At 36.8% G+C, this 22000-nt stretch overlaps 1 protein-coding gene across 3 annotated transcripts; it reads left to right on the top strand.

Moving 5' to 3' along the window:
• The first annotated feature begins 9152 nt into the window (after window positions 1–9152).
• On the top strand, window positions 9153–21963 carry LOC128261430 (vesicular glutamate transporter 1). Of its 3 annotated transcripts, none has more exons than XM_052995127.1 (9): window positions 9153–9238; window positions 9966–10195; window positions 11006–11394; window positions 14949–15279; window positions 16111–16347; window positions 16880–17530; window positions 17587–17772; window positions 18076–18291; window positions 18565–21963. In XM_052995127.1, exons 3-9 carry the CDS (start codon window positions 11345–11347, stop codon window positions 18793–18795), a joined length of 1902 nt encoding a protein of 633 aa, XP_052851087.1. In that variant the 5' UTR covers window positions 9153–9238; window positions 9966–10195; window positions 11006–11344; the 3' UTR covers window positions 18796–21963. The 3 variants fall into 3 exon arrangements, with proteins under 3 accessions (XP_052851087.1, XP_052851088.1, XP_052851085.1); XM_052995128.1 differs by lacking the exon at window positions 9153–9238 and adding an exon at window positions 9376–9394; XM_052995125.1 differs by lacking the exon at window positions 9153–9238 and adding an exon at window positions 9448–9859.
• The last annotated feature ends 37 nt before the right edge of the window (window positions 21964–22000 follow it).

Here is a 22000-nt window from a genome sequence, read left to right as displayed (position 1 = left end):
TGGTTAGTCGAAATATAGAGCGGTATTATTAATTGAATTTGATGGTAAGTGAAAAGTTTTCAGGCTAGCTAATTTTATCTAGTGTTCAGCATTTGCTTTAATGTTGTCTAGAAAAGCTTTTATTTTTCTCGACCACGATTTTTTGTTAAATTTCTTAGACTGAAAACATACATATATATATCAGATAACAGATATCTTAATACTTGGCTTTCTATTAGTTTATATTTTTATAATACCCCAAAATTCTCTCTTAGTACTAATTCTTAGTTTTCATTTCATAGAGCTTTAAATATATTATACTAAACATTTCTAGCATGCATAGATATAATTATTTTTTAAATGTCTAAAATACTAAAAGACAAATAAAACAAATGCTTATTTTGCCATCATTTTTTACTCAAAATGCATACGAAAATCAAAATTATATCTCATAATTTTCCATAGCGATTTTACTCTGCCAAAATTGAACAAAAATCCTTGCTGAATAAAACGAAAATTCTCAAGTAGCAAATTTCTTTTATTGTTTGACAACTTCCCATATCGAGTTTCTCAACTTTGGCGACACATTAAAAAGATTTCGCCTGGCACGTGCCTCACCACACTTAAGATGGGTGATGAAAAATAAAAAACGAAAGTGGAAACTTGAGAAAAAGCGCGGAATTAGCATTTATTTTCAAGGAGTTTATTTGGCTATTTATTCAATTTTAATTTCAATTCTTTCCGCGCTGCTCGCCCTTAGAACAATCAGTCACGGGTGCAGAAGAAATAGATGCGATTACATTTAATTGAATTTTTTCAGGGCTCTGTTTGCGCAAGGAAAGCCAAAAACAGAATTGAATGTATTATATTACCAATAAAGCGCGGAAAAGAAAAAATAATAAAAATGCGCGGCGCAATTGACAATACAAAAAAGTGGGAGAAGAAAAGTCGGAAAACGTGATGCGCTAAGTATTCAAATTTCGATTTTTGTGTGACAATCCTAAGGGGAAAAATCGAGCTGAGCTTGTTAGGCTAAAAAAACTCATAAATTATTTATGTTGCAACTAACAAGCCGCAAGCACAAAAATTACCTGTTGATGAGCCCACAACTCACTAGTTTAACCCTCAATTACTAGGACTCGGGGGTGAAATTAAACCACATGAGAGGGGTGCTTTCCTTTTCGCTCCCCGGGGGAGGTATTAAAATTTGATCAACTTGTCGGCATTAAGAAACACTTGGCACGTTAAATCAATTTGCCATTTTATAAATCTTCATTTCGCACCTGAGATGTGATCCTGGCGAGCAGCCACAGGTGGTCCTGCCAAAGGAATGAAAAGGAGCTTTGGACTAAGCCCCCGGCTGAAACGTGACTCCAGCCGGCAGCCAAGGATTTGCACTTTTATTTCTATTTATTTTTTGGCAAGCATTTTATTTGCAAACACATTTCAATTAGCTAAAATGCCCTGTTTCACACCATTTGCCTGATTGTTTTGTTTTGTCCGAAAATGTGTGTGTGTGTGTGATTTTGGGGTTCATTGCCCATTTGGTGGCATTTTTAATTTCTGTAATGCCTTTTGTGATCTCTGTGAAATGGTCCTAAGTGCACTCGAGTTGCGTATTATTGTTACATTTATTGCCGACGACAGTGAGCTTTTAAGAAAATTATACAATTGCATTATGACGCCGCACTGACCACTTCGAAGTCTCTTTTGCTTTTATTTCTATCTATCTCTAACGATAGAGTTTAAAATTATCAAGGCATTGGAGGACAAGAGGAGGTCCTTTTGGTCCTTTGGGCCACGCCACGCCACGCCACAGCAAGCCAAAAAGCGCAATCGGCGGAAAGGGAGTTGTGTATTACAAATCGCTCGACGGGCGGCCCACGAAGGACGACTGTCAATGCCTTCTCCTTTTTACAGTTGGTGGGTGGCATAATTTATGGCCGCCCATCGCTTCCCGTTCTCCGATTCCAGTTTCCCGCTTCTCCACTGCGGTTATTAAAATGCTCAATGCTCTTACCCATACCAGAATTCAGGTCTGCACTCCGGTTTTCAGGCACGGACTCCAGGACTCTCCATTTCGCATTGTCGTCAGACAACTGCAAAAAAGTGTAGCCCACTCGCCGGCGCCGTCTAATGGCAGTTGAAGGACCAAGTACAGTGGAATAAAAACTACTTTTCGTAAGTAAAAACAATAGTAATTTTAAACTTCGTAATTAAGAAATCTCTGAGTAAAGCTACAAGCAATTAACTTACTTAAAGCGAATTTAAAAGGTTTTATTATTAAATAAATGTTTATAGAAATTTTGAATATTAAACAAAAATTGTTTTAAAACATTACTTCTTACTTCAGCAAATTGTATATAACTCATTTCCATAAATAAATATATATATTTTAAATTTATGGAATACTCTTTGAAATATTTTATTTGGGTATTTTTCAAGCACTACATTTTACAGTACCGCCTTCCAACTTAAACATATTTTCTAATTACAAGCACAATGTTTCAAATACCCATCAAGTTATTTGAATTTCTTCTAATAAATATAACTTTTATTTTCCTACTTTTAGATAATCACAAATTTTAGCCCAAAATTAAGTAAACCTCACCCACTGCCTAAGCTTCCCATTCGCCTGATAATCAATAAAATGTTTTGGCATTTACTTTCATTGTTTGCTGGCGATGCTGATGCTGATGCTGCTGCCGTTGCAACGCCCCTTCTGCCACGCCTACGCACAAGGACTATATTTGCATATATTTCGTGTGGCAACTGGCAAGGCATATTGCGGATTTTATATCCTGCCGTTCGCCGTGCTCAAGTCCTTTGCCACCGGGGCGTGCCTCGTGAATTGTTTCACTGTCGTCGTTCATTTGGGTTGATGTCCCAAAGACTGAGGACACAACATGAAAGTCGCTTAATCTACTTAAATGTCTTTGAGTTTGTGGATCGCCCCCACTATAGAATCTTACACAAAAGATAAGTTTATCATTTTTTAAATGAATTCTTAGCAGACTCAAAACATTATGGTAAGGTACCCTATTAATATGTTTTAAGATAAATCTTACGCCGAAAAAAGTAACGAATTTGAATTTTAGTTATACTTATAAAGCTTATTGATATATCGTAATTAAAGAAACATTTAAATAATTAGTTATTAGAGCTATAATATCCTTAAAATTACAGATAAAATGTGTTTTTGTTTTGAAATTAAAAATTATTTTATACTTTACTTTTTTAATTTATTAGTTTATTAGCTTTGTTATTGAAAGTATTAAAAACAATTTGAGGTCTAAGTAGGTAAGGCTATTTTTATATCAGACTACTTATTTGTATATATTTTAATTGAACCCATGATTTATTTTTTCTCTGTGCTCATGTCTCTGCGAATGAAGACAACATTGCATCCCCTTTTACGACGGCGTTATTAACATGGATTTATGGCGTATCGTTGGACGACTTAGGGCCGCTATTAGCGCACTAAGATGTAAACAAGTTGAGGCCGAAGGAAAGTTTCCAAGGAGCAGGACGACTCACATGTCAATCACTCCGACTGCAAGGTAACAAAGCAGAAAAACGCAAATTTCAGCTGAGAAATTCGCGGGGCGAAGCTGAAAAGGTAGCATCGGATAATTTCAATTAAAAATGCCTTTGAAAAGGCATTCGGTGGCTGACTGACTGGCTGGCTGGGCAACCATGACAAAGCCTCCTCATTGATGTCCTTGTCGCCGTCGTCAACTGCCGTATCAGCAGTTTTAAATCAGGGGTGATTCAACGATGGAATGATGCTATATGGGGTGGGGACTGCAGCTTAATTGAGTTTCGCTTTGACGGCAACCGCATAAAAGGCAGCAACTTTTAAGTATTCGCATTCACAGCAATTAAAGCCCTGCTCCGGCCATGTCCTTTTGCCAGGGAGATCTGGACTAAGGCAGAGGAAACTTAATATTTTTCTAATGATGCTAAAAACACATTGTGCGGTTTCTTCACACAGATGACCAAAAAGGTCCAGTGGACTGAAACCGAGGGTAGAGCAGCTTTAATTTTACCTTAAATGTCTCCTGAAAAAAAAAGGTTTTTGATAACTTGTCTTTAAAAATAAAAATAAATATTGGCAGTCTTTTTTATTACATACTATAAAATAAGAAATCATCATAAAAAATCCTATAAGAAACCATTGAAACTCATTTATGCATTTCCATTATCATCTTGATTCGTTTATAGTTATTGTTAAATTATTTATACAAAAAGTACAAATCTTAATAAAGACTTTATTGGAAAATATTGGGTTTTCATTTTATACTTTAATTTATTTTTTAAGCTTGGATTTGCTGTTCTGGAAAGGAGAGTTTTGTTTTACCAATTACTGCCCATCTAAAAGTGAAAACCGTGAGATTTTCAAATTTTTTGTGACTACTTATTAGGGGAGTATAAATGTATATGTATGTTTACAGACTCATAAAGTTATAAACTTGACGAGCTTGTTGTTGCGATGACGTAGCAAACAAATTTTCACATTTAACAATGGGCACGTCGTCGCTTCTGTTCCGGAGGGTCCACGCCTGTCACTCCATCCTGGAGTCATTTTGTCAGCCCGTCCGCCTCGTCCTTCCACCTCATCCTCGTGATCCTTGACGGCAGCATAATTGATGCACTCGAGCGTAAGTGATTAGATTCATTATGATGCCTGGCAGGCAATGGCAACCACTCTTGGTTTTGGGGGGACTTAACAAAGCGGGGTATCAGGTGTCCACCAGCGAATTGAAATGTTTTTGAAATTCATAATAAATGTCTTATAATTTATAAACAATTTAAAAAAAAACTGGGAAGCCTAGCCTGGGACTGCCCGCTGCTGCTAAATGATGTGTGACAACATTTTTATTGCCCGCTCTAGTTCACCCTTATTTTGCAATGGTAGGGGTAAAAGCCAACGTGCGCCAACATTAATCAAGGCATTCTAAAGATTCAGATACACATTTATGAGTATATTCATGCGTTTTGAGGGTAAAACACAAAAAACGAAAGCAACAACAGAGAGCGGCACACGCCGGGCGACAAAAGCATTTGCTTCCGGTATGCCGCCTGTCACAGGGATTTCTACAGTGAACAAAAAAGTATATACCCATAATATATAAAAAGTTCACATTCCTCAAATAGTATCTATGATATATCTGCGAAAAATATACTATTAAAATATTTTATTTAAATATTAACAACACATATTATAGATATATTTTTATACAGCATTTATTATTCCTTTCCTGTCTTAAAATTATGTATTTTTATTCAAATAATTAGAAATAAATTTTTAGATTAATTTATTTATTTTCCAAGGAATACGTTTAATTTTTTAAAGTGTGGAAAATGGGAGTGGCAAGTGGGCGGTTTAGTAGATGGAGTGCCTGTGAATTCTAGCTTGAAATAAAGTTGCACTGACTGACGCTTTTCGCCTTTTGTGCTCAGCTTGTATTGTTATGCGGCAAGCGAAGAGAAAAATGTATTTCAAATGAATAAATATTTCTTCTATGACCCTAATGGATTTCGTTGTTGTTGTGTGACTGACAAAGAGTCGAGTCCTAAATGGAGGCATATGCTAATTAGAAGGGCGAAGAGTTATCCTAAAATATGGAGTATAAAAATGAACAATCTTAATAAATATCTATTATTGTAATACGTTTTAAGAATTGGTTGTTTAAGAAAGAATGTTTTATGGGTATTTGTCAATATATACATACATATTTTTAACATTTAAAATAAGTGTAATTCAAATTTCAATAACTTATGTACTTTTTGTTTATAATTTTAAATATTTAATAAATTCCAGAAAAGCTGTGCCGATTAAAGTGAAATTCTCCATGGAATAGATATCTCATGTACCCGAATTCGACGCCTCCCCTCGGAGTTTCCTTCATATCTCAGTCGCTTCCAGCTATTTGCACACAAACAAAAATAAATATTAAATCTCAGAAATCGTTTTTGGGCAGAGACACACCACTCTTAACCCCCGACCTGCAACCTCCCCTCGTTTCCAAAGTTTGGGTTTATTACTCTTACTATGTGGCACGCTTATCGACGAGCGCAGCGTTTAGTTTTGTGATTGAGTGGGTGGACATGTGGATTGACAGCATGAGTCGGCTGGATCCACAGAAGCTCATCAATTTCGTGCCTTGAACCTGTGTGGGGAAACCACTGGCATACTTTTGCGGATTCCGAGTTGAAATTCAAGCGCTTTTAAAGTTGTCACATTTGCTGCTGGTAATTAAGCCGCGTGAAACCCTTTTACTGACGGTAATCCGTAGATACCCACCCCACCCAAAAAACCACCCATAAATCAGACAACGAAAAGCCATACATCATAGACACCATGGGGAATCCCCCGAAAAAAGTATATACACAAAGATGACAAAGCTGCAAAAGTTATTTTGTAATTAGTGCAAAAGGCAAAGACAACGGGAGAGGACTCAACAGGACCAACAGCATAATGATGATTATGCTGACGCAATGAAATTGAAGACGACTTCCGGCCGAAGCTGTAGCTGAAACTGCACTAATTACCGCTGACGTGCGATGGGAACTGAAGCCAGGACAGATTTCCCCCGATTCCACAGGATCACAGGATAAAACTCCGTCCGGGGGTTCTGTCAACTCAAGTTTGACACTTTTTTGCCGACAATTTATGAGAGCATTTCGGTCACAGTGGTTTTTTCGAACATCTTTTTTAAAATAATTTGAAAAGAGCAATAGTTCCAACAAAAAATAAATTGATAAGGTACCAATATAATTATGTATAAAGCAAGTAGAGATGATTCGAGCAAAGGCAAACAGGAAAATATTTTGCATAGCTTAGCAAGTGATTTATTTCTATCAAAATTTAGGTATATATATATTTATTTATTTATCTGCTAATGGAGTATTAAAAATATATATCTGGCTATTGAATTTAATATTTTTTATTTGACACTTAAATTAAAAAAAAATTGCACATTAAATTGCATGATTTAATTTTAAACTCACTTAAATGTGGAAAATGTACGACTTAAAATGTTTAAAATAAACAACATTCAAGTTTTATATGGTTTAAATTTTATTTACTTACCAGTGTAAATCAGCAAAAAATAAAAGATGATTAGAGTATTTTTGGGGAAATACTAAAAGATTATTACGAAGTAGATTTTGTATATGTATTAAACCCTAAATATTTTTTAAAGCTTTTCTATTCGGTTATTTATTTACTTAGTAAATAATCAGCTATACCCACTGTGCACGGTGGGTACGCTGAGTGACACTCGAGCCGCCTGACAACGCCGCCACTTAGTTTAGAGTTTTATGGGCGAGCAATTCGATTATTCTTCATTTACGTCAATCAATGAGGATGCTGCTTTTAGACGCTAGCCGCGCACCCTTAATCGCTTTGTTTAAATAGTAAAATGCCGCACGGATCGGGCATTTTCAGAAATTTAATATCGCAGATGAGGCAGACGAGTTGCTATTGTGGCGCCGTCTTGTCTGTGAAATTGTCTGCCCCAAAGTCTGCTTTTTCATTTTGTGTATCCCTTTCGAATGCGAAAATCCCGCTGCTGTTCTGTTGACTTTCCTTTCATTTCCCAGCTCGTCCTGTTTTCCTGCTTCTTGTTTATTTCGCTTTGCTGTTTACTTCCGCAACTTTATTATAGCTTTTGGCTGAGTTGCAACTGTTTGGCTGTTTGCTTTATGCTTATGAGGGTTAGGCCAACGCGTCGTATTAGCAACGTGGCCAGGATATCTGAATGGGGATTCGGGAATGGCATCCCAAACGGAAGCAGGGATATCGTTGAGGCATAGGCATAGGTTTTTTCTTTATGGATTATGAATTGGCTAGGTTGGTGGGTGAGAATCGATGTAGTTGCTCACACTGTTGACCAATATTGTTGGCTACTTTAAGTGGCCATTGAGAAAGACTTTGAGAGGGCTTACTAATAACTTATTATGTCCTTTGGCTAGCTTAAGCTGTTAAGCAAAATTGAAGAACTAATATATCTCTTAAGTCTTAATTATACTTAAACTTTATTTGATTTAATTAAAAAACCTAATATAGCAAGAAAACATATGTAGCTAGTTTAAAATCTCTTCAAAAAAATTAGTTACCGTTTAAGGTTAGACAAAATTTTTTTACAGTATTAAGGATTGCCTTAATAAATAAAGAGATTTTTAAATCTTATTCTTTAAGAAACACCATTACAAACATTAAAACTTAAAAAATGTTGTAGCACTAGGATATTATGATAAGTAAATAAATAAAAAAATTAAGCACGATCTAAGGTAGATAATTGTGTAAAAATGTAACAGTGGGAAGCTTAGTAAATTTTAAGTATTAGTAATTTTAGCCTTCATCTTTAAATTGTTTAGAACAGACTGTTTTGGATTGGATTGGAGTGATTCGACGAAGCAAGTTTTAATGGCTCTATGATGACTCTAAAATCAAAAGAAACCTTTTTAAGAAAATAAATGACAAATTGTTACACCACTTAAGGGCCTCATAACTAATGATATCCATTAGATTGGCAACCTATTGAGCCACAAACTTGGCCAATATAAAAAGCATCACGCACAACTTGAATCAATCAAACTCCAAAGAAATAAAGTCACTTATTTGTGGCTGGTCAATAATCAACAGAAGCGATGCTCATCCATAAATCGTTGTATTTTCGAACATTTTGTGAGCATGCTTAGGTGTTTTAAGTGTCCCCCAAGCAGACAGCGAAAAATATTCAAAATGGCTGACATTCTGGGATGTCGAATGAGGAGGAGAATGCAGGACGAGGACGACTGTGTGTGCCATGAGGCAAAAAACAATGGAAAATGGCCTGGCAACATGTTAATAGCATTTCACGCACGACTGAGATTCGCATGCCAACCCAAAGGAGGTGGTAAATTCCCATGTACAAGAGGACTTCTGATTGGTGCTCCACGGGCAGGTGGCTCAGCAAACCCCCACCGTGGCCCCAAGTATCAACGGCTACTGTTGCCAGCCGCCAGCGACCAATGCCGAAGGACGAAGGACTCGTCAGGATTGTCGAGCCTGCGCAGTTTTCGTTTCGGTGGAAAGCTTTTCACCACAGCCCCTGTGCGAAAAGGACAAATGCGTTGATTATGCTGCGGAGGAGCATAATCCGCTGGCAGGACATCCATCTGGGCAGACAAGAAAGGCGAATGCGGGCGCTTTTAGTTTCACTTCGTGCGTTGTCCTGCTGAGGCCAAAAGCGAGCCGTTTGAGCTGCGGGTATATGGCTGGAAAAATACTATGAAAATAGATCAATAAATAAGGATATTTAGTAACAAAATATCTGAATAATCATGTGCATATAGAGAGTGTTTCGAAAAAGTGCTGATTTATGGCGAAAAGTGTAAAAAATCTACGGTTTCTGGCCCACGCCTCGTAATACCCTTGAAAAGAAAAACTCACACATTCCAGTGGTTGAAAATTTCCAGTGTATATACTACGCTCCTCCCCCTTCCCCCATCCCCCAACCCTCTCCACCTCTACACTAGTTTTCCCCATACCGTACCGTGTCTATATATTGGATACATTCCAGGCCGAGGTGGCAGCTTATGTATCAAAGTATTCCGTCGCCACCTGTCCTCCGCCGATCCTCAAATGGAGGTCCACATCGCTGCTGATTTTGAACTGGCTGTCACACAGTCTTCAGACAGAGTTGGGTTCGGATCGGTCCTCGTCCTCGTGGTCGTCGGTTCCATAAAATCCAGCCGCCGGTCTCATGGTCAAACTCTGTCTGGATGTTGTCGTCCCACATTCTAAGTTCTTAATTGGTTTATCCAAAGTTTTTATGTTCAGTTCTCGATTTTACTCTTATTTTTGCTAGGCGTGTGTTGCCCAGAAAATGTGAGACTTTAAAACACCTAAATTATTTTAAAACATTTTAGAGATTAAAAATAAAAAATAAATATATTTTTTAAAAACTTTACCATTTTTACTATCCCATTTCCAGCGTATCGCGTAGTGTATAATCAAGCTGTATAATCTGTTATGTGTGTACCTTATTTGTGATATCCTAACCAACAACAACAAAATTAAATACTTAACAAATTTTGTTGACTAATAAAAAATAATTTAAGCCAAATTAACTACCGAACACAAACTGTGCTAAAGTTTCAACTAAAGGACGATTACATAATCGGGCACATCGGCGAAATGGATTACGTAACTCTAGTGTGGCATGTAAGTAGACGTTGAGGCCAAAGGTCAAAAGTACAACGTTTTTGGGGAATTTTGTGAAAAACGAAAAGAAATGCTGACCTTTTTTAAAATTTTTTTTGTATTAAAAGTTTAATTGACAATAAATAAAGAATATTTAATCCATGATATTAAATTTTTTAGAAGTCTAATTGAATGTCCTGTTTATTAATACTTTGAAATAATTATTAATAATTTTAATAAATAATTTCTTTGCTACATTTCATTTCAATAATTTTCCTACCAAAAAACAATTTTATTTTTGTTATATAAGATAAGCCTGTTGACATGCTTGTGCTAGTAAATGCAAGTCTCTAGAGACTTATGATACTGGAACTAAATTTTAAGAAGGTGTTTCTAGTGTTTTTAAAACGTCTAAAATCTTTTTTTTCTTTTTTTTTATCCCAATTAATTTATTTACAACGTTTTACAAATTGGTTTTTTGATATAATTGCTCTACTCATTTTTGCTAACCCTATTCAGAAGAGATTACTCTAACCAAAAAAGGCTCAAATTTCCTCCACACATTAAATGAAGCGTAAAAGGCAATCAAAATAGCCAACAAAGCCAGAAATATTTACAAAATGTTCTCCCGGCTCAGTAGTTACCCCATACCCATATAATAACACTCTTTCGTTTCCCTCATCACTCCCATCGGAGACCCAAGCAAATTTATGAACATAAGCCGCTTACAAGAAATGTGCAAAATGATGAAATTGTATGAGATTTTTGCTTATCAGCAACAGAACACAAATTGTTGGACCCATTAATAACCGGTACAAATCTCTTTTTCAGGCACTGTAAATGAAAATGCACAAGCTTTCCGTAAATCGAAATTATATGGCGACCAACTGAAAATCCCCTGCCGAGTGAGCGAACCAACCCGAAAATATAGTCATCAAATTTGTGCTGGCTTCACGGAAATTAACCGCCGCCGATTCGCCACGCTTATATACACGGCAATCCGCCGTGAAGTAGGCAACAAAATATATTTATGCGCCCAAGTGATAACAGCGGAAAAGCCAACGAAGCACAACAAGCGCTGACTTTCACGGAGGAGGATTCGGCGATCCGGAGACAGGGGCGGAGTCAGAAGGAGTCTGGGAAAATCAGGGACACGAGCACAGCGGCAGCATGAAGGGTCTGACGGCGTTTAAGGAAAAGGCGACGGGCGTGTTCGGCGGGTAAGTGTGCCAGACGAATCGAATGTGATATTATAAGCATAACACCAAGCAGCAAGGTTTTGGTTTTGGGAAACCAATTAAATGCGAAAAGCTTTAATTTAAATTCAAAACTTAATATTTTAGATATACCCCATTTAAAATTTCAGAAGTGATGAAGTTATCTTTACATGTAGCTTAAATAGAAGATTTTTGTTGTTTTGATATTTTTCGATTTTTTGGAATTTTAAAGCTTAAAGGAAGCTATAAATAAAATTTTGGACAATTATGTAGCTATATATAGCTATACATAATCCGATATAACAACACAGATATTTGAATACTGTTTTGAGGGAAATTAAAAACTTACGCTTTACATTCGAGTTTATTTACGCTATGTATTTTTTTGCTAGTCAATGCATAGAAGATATAAATTTATTTCTCAAAAGATTGAGTCATTAAATTTTTTTAAAAAAGATAATTATAGTTTTTTTATACATCCCTTAACTTTATTTATGATTGAAATCTATGTTGACCAGTGTACAGCGATAACGCTAAGCAATATGCCTGCGATGAAATATGATTGCAATCAAATGGACTTTGGAAAGAACAAAAAAAGTGAGAGAGTTTAATTTAACGCAAGGCTGGTCGGTGTTCGTGGTTGGTTGAACTTGACCATTTCCAGGATAATGCAGTAAATATGTACCGATATTGATACGCACTGTCGACTGGCCGACGTCGCGAAACTTTGGCACGTGTCGCGCCCCGGAAAGTTGTAAAATTATTGGCATGCTTAGCAAGTCATTAGAGATGGGGGCTACCCAGGACTTACAGGACTCGCAGGACCTTCCAGTGGTGACAATGAACGCGCTGGCATGCCGACGACGAGCACACCGGTGGCTCAGGAATTCCGGGCACGTTGGCAGCACGTGTCCGGGAACTTATACGTATACGCCGGCACCTTCGATTCCGGGAAACACACAATAAAGCCCTACTGGGGCACATTGGGCAAACACTCAATGAATGTGTGTGGTCCTGGTATGCAATTTTATGGCCACACCTCGCCTGATTTCTCAAGGACCTTGGGGCGCAAATTAGAAATTGGAACAATAGGTGGCTCGGATCGCTTTCATTAAGGAATGTGTTGCATACCGACGAAGGGCTGCTGCTGATGCTGCTGCTGCTGCTGCAGTGGCCCACGCAAATGAAATTGATTTTTACGACCCGTTGCTGTTACCGTTGGCAGGACCTGCCGCTGAAGCTCTCGAGTGGCACTTGGCGCGAAGAAATTGAAATGCCTCATCGGGGGAGCGCTCAAGGAGTTCCATTATCCTTATCCTTGCCAGTGAAAATGAAATTAGAATTGCCATTGAAGATACGCGGTCGTGTCGCTGACAAGCCACCACTTTCTCTTTGCCGCCCACTTCAAATGCCGGAGCATCTCAGTTGTCAAGGCAAACAAACTAATACACACCATCCATATACATTTATATATTTTTGTGAATGTGCCCCATTTACATCTCTAATGGTCGCGTTTTTGTGGCCACGTTAAAGTCAAAAGCGAATGCCGAAAAGCCTTCAGTTCGTGGCGCCAGTTATCCTTAATCTGGGCGGCGCCAAAAAGTCTGCAACATTTTTACTGACTATCAACACAGAACTTTTGCGCCAAACATAGTTTGGCGAGACGTCAAAAAATCCAGTCAAGGATGTGAAGTGATTTCTGAAAACAGAAGAACACGTGATGTTCTATCAGGACAATTTAAAATAAAGTTTTAAAATAATGCAAAATAACTTTATGAATGGCTTTTTTTTTTGTGTAAAACAATTTAATTAATTTTTAATAATCATATATTCAAGGACGAATATATGCTTCAAAATATCTTTAAGGTTAAACAATAAACCTACAAAAAAATCAAAAATATATTTCTCTTATACTAAGTATTGAAAAAAAACAATCCTTATGAAAATGTATTTGTTTTTAACTTATATTGAATAGTTAATGAATATTTACTTTAAAATACCTTTAAGCCTAATCAAATATTAAATTTAACATAATTTGTATCAAAACCAAGCTTTCAGAAATTAATTATAATGTTCCCTAGATTTATACAGGAATACCTTAAGTGCCTAGGTCCTGAAATATCACGTTGAAATGGTAATCGAATCCTCGTTTGGCATATAACAAACCTAATGACGGACATAACGCAGCTGTCTTTTTTTCGCAGGGCAAATAAGAATTGCCGCATAAAATTGGCGTCAGCCTTAAAGTCGGTCAAGTCGCAAGTTGTTCGAAGGACGCAAGTTGCTCCATCTTCCCCCTTTTTGATTTTTTTTGCCCATATTCAGGGGATCCTGCGTGACCAGACGAGGGTAGCTTTGGCGGCAGACAGTTGAGTTATGTGACAGGCGGCGACTCCGAAGACGACAAAAAGTTATATCCACTGTAGTGGCTTGTTTTTGGCTGGTGGCTGCTTATTAGTTTGTATTGCATACTTATGGGGACTTTGTCTGGATATTTATGAAGAAAAATTCCTAATTCAGGGGAATGGGGGGTAAGGGGCCATATCTCAGTTGATGTGTCACTTATCCCGGGTTAATGGTTTGGTGAGAGAGGGTGGGTGGGTTGTAAGGGTCAACCCCAGATATCACCCGATATCAGCTAACACACATCCATCAATCAGTCGGTGACAAGGTCTTTTAACTGTGTTTAAACTGGGAAATCAAATCGGGAAATGCGATTTCGGATTCTTACCTAGTCCAATCAACTTTAAATACCCGTAGACATGCTATCAGCACTTAATAAAATTGAATTTTATTCAGCAGTAAGAAGGGGAGTTGTACCAGCAAGTTCCTCCCCTCAGATACCACAATTCCTTTGGGACCCTTGGGAAAAAACAACAACCACCTTTGAATGGGCGGCAGGATTTTGGAGGGGTGGCAGCTGTTGCTGCTAACAAGCCGAAAATATTTGTGTTTTCACGCCCTCCAGTTGACCTGTTGATTTGGATTGCTAGCCACTCTAATTGGCATGAATTATGCCCCTGGAGAAAACGATTGTAATATACAAGTTTTATTGAGGGAATTGATTCGAGAAACTGTCAAACAAAAAACAAAAAATTTTATGGGCAAAAAAGGGTGTCATTTTTTAAAGAGTTTGGGAAGCTTATATTAAATTTTGGAAAAAGTTTCTTATAAAAAATGCCCATACTCTCAAAATTACACAGAACTTCTAACGTCTATAAATGAGAAATTAATTCAATGGACAAAAAGTCTCTTGCCTAAGATAATTTGTGATTTTTATTACCAGAAATGTTATTAGTATCTCTAAAGAATACTTATTTAAATTCCCGAAAAAAGTATTTATAAAATACGCAGATCTCAAAACATCTATATAAAAAAAAAATTTATTTAAACGACAAATAACGAATGTTAAGATATAAAAATACATTTTAGGCTCTTGCCGTTAAAATTGTCTTATTTTAAGTAACAGAAAGTTTATGTGTTATATAACATGATTTGTATTTTATTATTTTAACTAAAATCTAGGAAATACCCTTTATTTTACTTCCATTTTACAGCCTGAAGCCCAACATGGAGAAGTTCGAGATATCGCAGAGCTATCATGGCGGACACGGAGGCTACGAGGAGATGGAGGGCGGTGACCGGGAGGGTCGGGGTCCTGGGGGCGGCCACGCCTACGACGACGACGACGATCGGCCCGATTCGCCCGCCTCCTTCGAGGAGATCGAGCGACCGCCGCTGCGGAAGATCGACAAGTACTGCAAGGCGGAGTGTCCTTGCATGCCGGCCCGCTACACCATCGCCACCATGGCCTGCGTGGGATTCATGATCGCCTTCGGAATGCGGTGCAACATGTCGGCGGCCAAGCTCAAAGGAGAGCACAACGGGGTGAGTAGCTATAGCTAATATACCTATTTCAAAATTTTATAATTGGGTTTAATTGAGTTAAGTCCCAATTTGGTTTAGTTAAGCCTAATTCCCAAAGCATTTTTAAATATTTAAGATTTTATTGAAAATCTTTAAACACCTTTTAAATCACATTAAATTGTATATTACAAATTAAATTTAAGGCTAATAGGTTTAGTTCAAACAAAACTGATTGATACAAAACGAAGACCAAGTTTAATAAAAAATTATATTAAATTCCATTCCATCACTTCATTTTGATGGTACATTTATTAAAAATTTGATAAATAACTATTAAAATGTAAGGAACTATATGTAAAATACTTTTTGCTATTGGTGTTTTTAATAGAGAAATAACTTAGAAGGGAACTTTTTTTTTCTCCACAAAAATGCCATAATCTTGAAATTTAATTTTATTAAAATTCCGCAATGGCTTAAATTTTTAAAATTATACTAAAGTTGACAGAGACTCTCATTAAATTCAGCTCACATCTGCTTGCTGAAGGAATACATATTAAATTGATCAATTTGACAGAATTAAATGAGTACAAATAAATGCTAGAGAGAGGGAGCCATCAAATTCGCTTCGTTTGGCGAGAAGCTGTTGTCAATTGGGTGTGTGAGTGTGTGAGTGGGTGGATATCACTCAAAAGTCATACACAAAAGACCACGCCCCCAAATAGACACCAACACAACCCATTTTGAAACTCAGAGCCCGGATGCTCGTTAATAAATGCCTGCAGCGGTTTTTAATGATTGTTGAACTGCCTGGTAACTCACCCTGTAAATGTATTTATGTGCGAATTTTTGCAGACTGTTTTCATGAACTGGACTGTGGCCGTGGAGAGCCATGTGGACTCGTCCTTTTTCTGGGGCTATCTGGTGACGCAGATTCCCGGCGGCTTCATTGCCTCCAAGTTTCCGGCCAACAAGATATTCGGACTGTCCATCGTGAGCTCCGCCACACTGCATCTTTTCGTGCCATTCGCGATGACCCTGATGCACGGTCATGTGGTGATTTGTGTGCGCGTCCTGCAAGGACTCTTCGAGGTACGTAGCCCAACCATTCAGCCAACCATCCAACCAACCAGCTAACCAAATTCGATTTTGCCACAGATCAAAGCCGGGGATTACGGCTGCGTGATGTTGCGAAAATGGGGAGGGTTAGATTTTGCTGTATGATAAAGCAAATATGTGAAATGGAAACATGTCCTAAGCCCTCAAAGGGATGGGGGTTCTGCTAGGGTAAAGAAAAAATAACAAAAGCATTTATTTTAATGCGATTTCTTTGTGAAAAAGACTGGGGAGTATGTCATATTTCTTTGACTCGGAAATAAATGACAGATACTTTGGCAACAACATATTTGCTCATTCCATTTCGGAAGCAGTACACCATTTGTTTATGCCTTTTAAATTTTTTTGGTAGACATAGTTTGATGTTTGGAATTATCTATAGGACTTCCGGATTAAAAACAATTTGCTAGTGATTTTTGTAGCAGCCTCCTTATTAAATAAATATCAAAAATCGTTAAAAATTTCTAACATACAATCGGATTTTATTAAATATTATATTCCTCCTCAGGGCGTTACGTATCCGGCTTGTCATGGCATCTGGCGCTTCTGGGCGCCTCCCATGGAACGTTCCCGACTGGCCACGTTGGCCTTTTCCGGTTCCTATGCCGGCGTGGTGGTGGGACTTCCGCTCTCCGGACTTCTGGCCGATACGGTGGGCTACCAGGCGCCATTCTACGCCTACGGGGTGTTCGGTATCATATGGTACATGTTCTGGATATGGTTGTGCTTCGAGAATCCTCGCAAACATCCGGCCATCAGCATACCCGAGCTGAAGTACATCGAGAAATCGCTGGGGGAGTCGGCTCATCCTTCAATGCCATCTTTAAAGACGACTCCTTGGCGGGAGATGATGCGTTCGATGCCGGTGTACGCCATCATTGTGGCCAACTTCTGTCGCTCCTGGAACTTCTACCTCCTGGTCCTGTTCCAGTCCTCGTTCCTCAAGCACAAGTTTGGTTTTAAAGTGGAGGAGGCGGGCTTTGTGGGATCCCTGCCCCATTTGATCATGACCACAATAGTTCCATTTGGCGGCATGTTGGCGGATCACCTGCGAAAGAATGGCATCCTGTCCACCACGAATGTGAGAAAGCTGTTCAACTGCGGTGGCTTTGGAATGGAGGGCCTGTTTTTCCTATTTGTGGCGCATTCCTCAACTGCGGTAGGTCATTAATTAGTTTCTGGTTTTTTTTTATTATATAGAGCTCTCTTTTCCAGACGGGAGCCATGTTTTCCTTGACCTGCGGCGTGGCCTTCAGTGGCTTTGCCATTTCTGGTTATAATGTCAATCATTTGGATATTGCTCCGCGATATGCCAGTATCTTGATGGGGCTCTCGAATGGCATTGGCACTTTGGCTGGCATCATTGTGCCCTACGCACTGGATGGTCTTATTCAGGCTAATGTAAGTTGAGTTTTGTGGGAAAAACAAATGGGAAATCAAAGTAAATTTTTTTGATTTATAGCAGACAGATTTTTTGGGCTTATAAAAGGTTACGAATTTCAGGAGCTATACAAAAATTGATCGTTCTTAAAAAACATAGATCTTATAGGAACTTTAACTAAACTTTAACTTTAACTGGTGGTGTGAAGTTACGGAAATATTAAAGCTTTTACTTGTCTTTTTAATATATTTTAATATTATATTATATAAACTGAATGGTTCGTTATTTATTAATGAATTTTATTTTATATTCAAACTTTTTAGCCCACTGGCTGTTGGACAACTGTCTTCACCTTGGCCGCCTGTGTTCATCTGGTTGGGTGTACTTTCTACGGGATTTTCGCCTCTGGAGAACTGCAGCCTTGGGCGGAACCTCCAGCCGAGGAGCAGAAGGTGTGGGCACCACCAGCAGGTGCAATTACCAACACGGATCCCAGCCAGGCGGGCATGTTGGGCGATTACATGAAGGAGACCTCATTTGTAAGTGGAAAACTATTAAAGTTTTTGTGTTAAAATTTACTTTTTTTATCAGTAAGTTTTGATAAAGTTAACTTATATATTTATTATTGAAATATTTAATAAAAAAACAAAATTAAATTTAGATATATTTTAAATTGGATTTCATATAACTACATTTTTTTAAAGGGTTACCTAATGTTCAAGATTCTTTACTATACTTTTTTGCCGAATATCCTGTTTTCGAGCCCTTTAATTAACCCTATAATACCATTGTTCTCCACTTTCCCACGAAAGGGCGCTCCCGAGTACAATGAGCAGAGCCAAATGCAGCAGTCAAATGCCATTAGCTACGGCGCCACTGGGCACGTGGCCAACAACCCATTCGCCATGGCCAGTGGGGCACCACCCATCGCCGAGGAGGATGCCCCTCCAACTTACGGGGATGTGTCGAACGCAGGACAATATGGATACACGCAAGGACAAATGCCGTCCTACGATCCACAGGGATACCAGCAGCAGCAGTAATGGACTCACTGATATATATCATAACCTTTAGTTGTAGTCGAAAATCGTTTGACGTTTATTGTTTGTTCTTGGTGTGCCGTTAAAGTTTTTCCCCCATACTCTCTGACTTTCTATTTGTTGAGTTCCATTGATGAAGGGATCCCAAAAGCCTTTCGGAGAATATATATACTATACATAAAAAAATAACTAAAAGAGTAACGAATTTGTCAGCGAATTAGGGGATTTCATATGCCACACTAACACAATGAAACTATGTACCTAACAGAGAAACTACATATGCATACACAGCAATACCGATAGCCAATACCCTTACCATAACCATTAGCACACATATAGACACACACTGGCCTAATCAATCTATATAGAAACTATAGTATATGGTACTAAGGCGTCGCTTCCGCGAATTTCTATTTACAAGCTCCGAAAAACCGAAACTGCAACACAAGATAGGGAACGAACTGGAAATATATAGTCAGCACTTGTGTATATCATAAACCACATAATCCAGACAAAGCCCATAATATCTATATTTAAATCGGTATAATCGTATATATAGATATATATACTATATATTTAGCCAAAGATTGTTGTTGAACTGCAAACTGCACGTTTTATTACCATTGATGATATTATCTTCTGTGTACGGAGAACATTTTAATCAAATCCAAGCAATTGTTGATGTTCGGCACGAATGATAACCATAAAAATACTAGTTAATCAAAAAACATAATATTGTTCTGTTAACTATAAATTGTTTATGTTTGATTGGTTTTATTATTGATGCACCGTATGCTTTTGTGTTTTAGGAACATGAGCAAGGCATGATGTAGGTACTAAAAACATTAGACTTAAGTAGATAGCCGTAGGCGCATATAACCTCAGACTTGGTCTTCATATGCTCACTACATTAAAATATTAATAAGCAAAAGGAACACTTTATATAAAAATGTAAAAGATTTTCACTAAGTTTGGATTTTCATGCAAATATAATAATATCTTGGATTCATAGCAATGAATGCAATCTTTCTTTTAAATTCCACTTTATTTTACGTTTTTTAAAAAGTTCGACCTCTTCTACGATTTTTGCCTATTTCCTTGGCTTGAAAATCCAAACTTCGCAATTTATAATACAAATAATAAACAATACACTATAATTTTAATGATATTTGTTAATTTGCTTTCAAGTACGAACATTCGTTTTATTTTTAAATTGTGTTCCTTTTGTAAAACATAAATAAAACAAAATTATTAAATTTACTATATTAACCCTATTAAATCTCTCTAAACCAATAAATTTAAACCATTTCGAAATATCTAGTAGATTGTAAATATGTTTTGCATTAAATAATTTTATTTTAATTTATTAATGCACCAAATATTATTTCGGAGCACAAATTTAACTTACAAAATGCACTGTAACTATTTATTTTCTTTAGTTACATGCACCTTTGTTTGTTTAGCTTAAATTTACTTAAAATTTCCATTACTGCCACACAAAACATATTTAGACGCACTTACTTTCGCAATGTTCAATTCAAATGCAAATTTACAATGAAATTACTTCTAATCGTCTGTATATTATCCAAACATATTAAATTAGCCACAAATATTATAAATAGCTATATAAAGGTAATTTAAATTATTCACATTTAAATCACTATGTATTAAAAACGTGAACATTTTCTAACTAAAAGAGTCAATTCTAATACCGTAATTTGTACAGCGCAGCGAATAAATACTCACGCAAATACTCGTATAGCAACTTAAAATAGCTAATATATATTACAATTTTAAATGTTTTTTGGATAAAAGTTCCAATTGAAGAAAACAAACAATACTGCTTGTGTGAGCGACAATACTTAGAGAAGTAAGCCTAGTTAATAGTAATTAAATTAATATGAACCTATTATTTCCATTTATTTATAATCTTAATTTGATTTTAGGCACAAATTTTTAACAAATGCTTTACGCAGGCAATTAAAAATGTTGGCCACTGGGGCGTATGTGTAATATTAGAATAGTTACAAATTCATTCTGTACATAAAACCATATTTAAGATTAATTCATGTTTAATCTAAAGATTAATACTTTAGAGACAAGTTCTCACTTCATCGATTTTATTTCCTTATTTTTTGTTTTTGAGAGATACTCAAGCTCTCGGGGCTGTGTGGACAATAATAACATAGATATGTTAACCAAAAAAGCCACGGTTAAAACTTTTGCTTTTGCTAAGATATGAAAATAATAAAGTCGTTTGACATAACAGTTTGTAAATACAATTATATCTCGTAGTTGAATGCCATCATTAAATGCTTTTGTGAGTAATATAAGTGTACATAAAGCCAAATTGAAACCAAAGCATAGCTAAAAACTTTAATAGTGTTAAACCATCAGTTTTTGCTATAGCCAGAGTCACAAAAGAACAGGTTACATCTAGGTTATTTTAACTACTAGCCAAACTTAAATGTTGTACGTGGAAATAAACAAATGAAAACGCTAGGAAATGCATACACATTCATACAGAAATATAGGCGCACAAATACGGTTCAGATATATGCTACTAATATAAATCATATATATACTAAAATCGTGAAAAAGGTCTACGAAACTCTTCGAATCTGAATCCAAAGAAACTTCTTGATATTAAAAAAGCTGTATCACTTTGGCTGGGATATCCAAACTATACTTAAACCGTGTATATATTTAGAAACAAAAGATTCTTTGTGTTCACTGGGAGTTCTGTATACAACATATAAATTATTAAATCAAAATTAAATATTATACACAATCGGAGATCCCTTTTCTGGCAACACCCGCCCATGTTGTATAATTTATATGGTAGTTAAACCAAATTAAAATAAATACTTATATATTTCATTGTATGCTCAAAAACAAAAAAGAAGATCAAATAATTATTCCTTAACATAAACGAATTAAGGAGACTCAGAACAAAGAAAACCACTGTTCATTTTAAATTCTGCTTAGTTTCTTCGTCTCTTGTGTAACTTAAATTTGGTTAATAGACATAAAGATACAAGCCCCAATGCATGAGATCCGGCTATACGAAATGCAATATTCGAAGGTCAGGAAAAACAGAACGAAATTATACCTAATGAATTGTATTTGGAATTCAATAAAACGAACATGTTAAAAATTATGCCAACAAAATTGAGTTCTTTTATTTCATCCAACTCTTAGCATAAAA

This window comes from Drosophila gunungcola, unplaced genomic scaffold, assembly GCF_025200985.1.
Source record: "Drosophila gunungcola strain Sukarami unplaced genomic scaffold, Dgunungcola_SK_2 000001F, whole genome shotgun sequence".
NCBI lineage: Eukaryota > Metazoa > Arthropoda > Insecta > Diptera > Drosophilidae > Drosophila > Drosophila gunungcola.
The sequence above is the reverse complement of the archived record's forward strand: the minus strand, read 5'-3'. Positions and strand labels throughout refer to the sequence as shown.

What these genes read in the sequence shown, in the direction of transcription:
- LOC128261430 (XM_052995127.1), top strand. Translation starts at nt 11,345, where the DNA reads ATGAAGGGTCTGACGGCGTTTAAGGAAAAGGCGACGGGCGTGTTCGGC. An exon ending in TGGCGCATTCCTCAACTGCG is followed by an intron (nt 17,531 to 17,586) that starts GTAGGTCATTAA and finishes TCTCTTTTCCAG; the next exon opens with ACGGGAGCCATGTTTTCCTT. An exon ending in ATGGTCTTATTCAGGCTAAT is followed by an intron (nt 17,773 to 18,075) that starts GTAAGTTGAGTT and finishes CAAACTTTTTAG; the next exon opens with CCCACTGGCTGTTGGACAAC.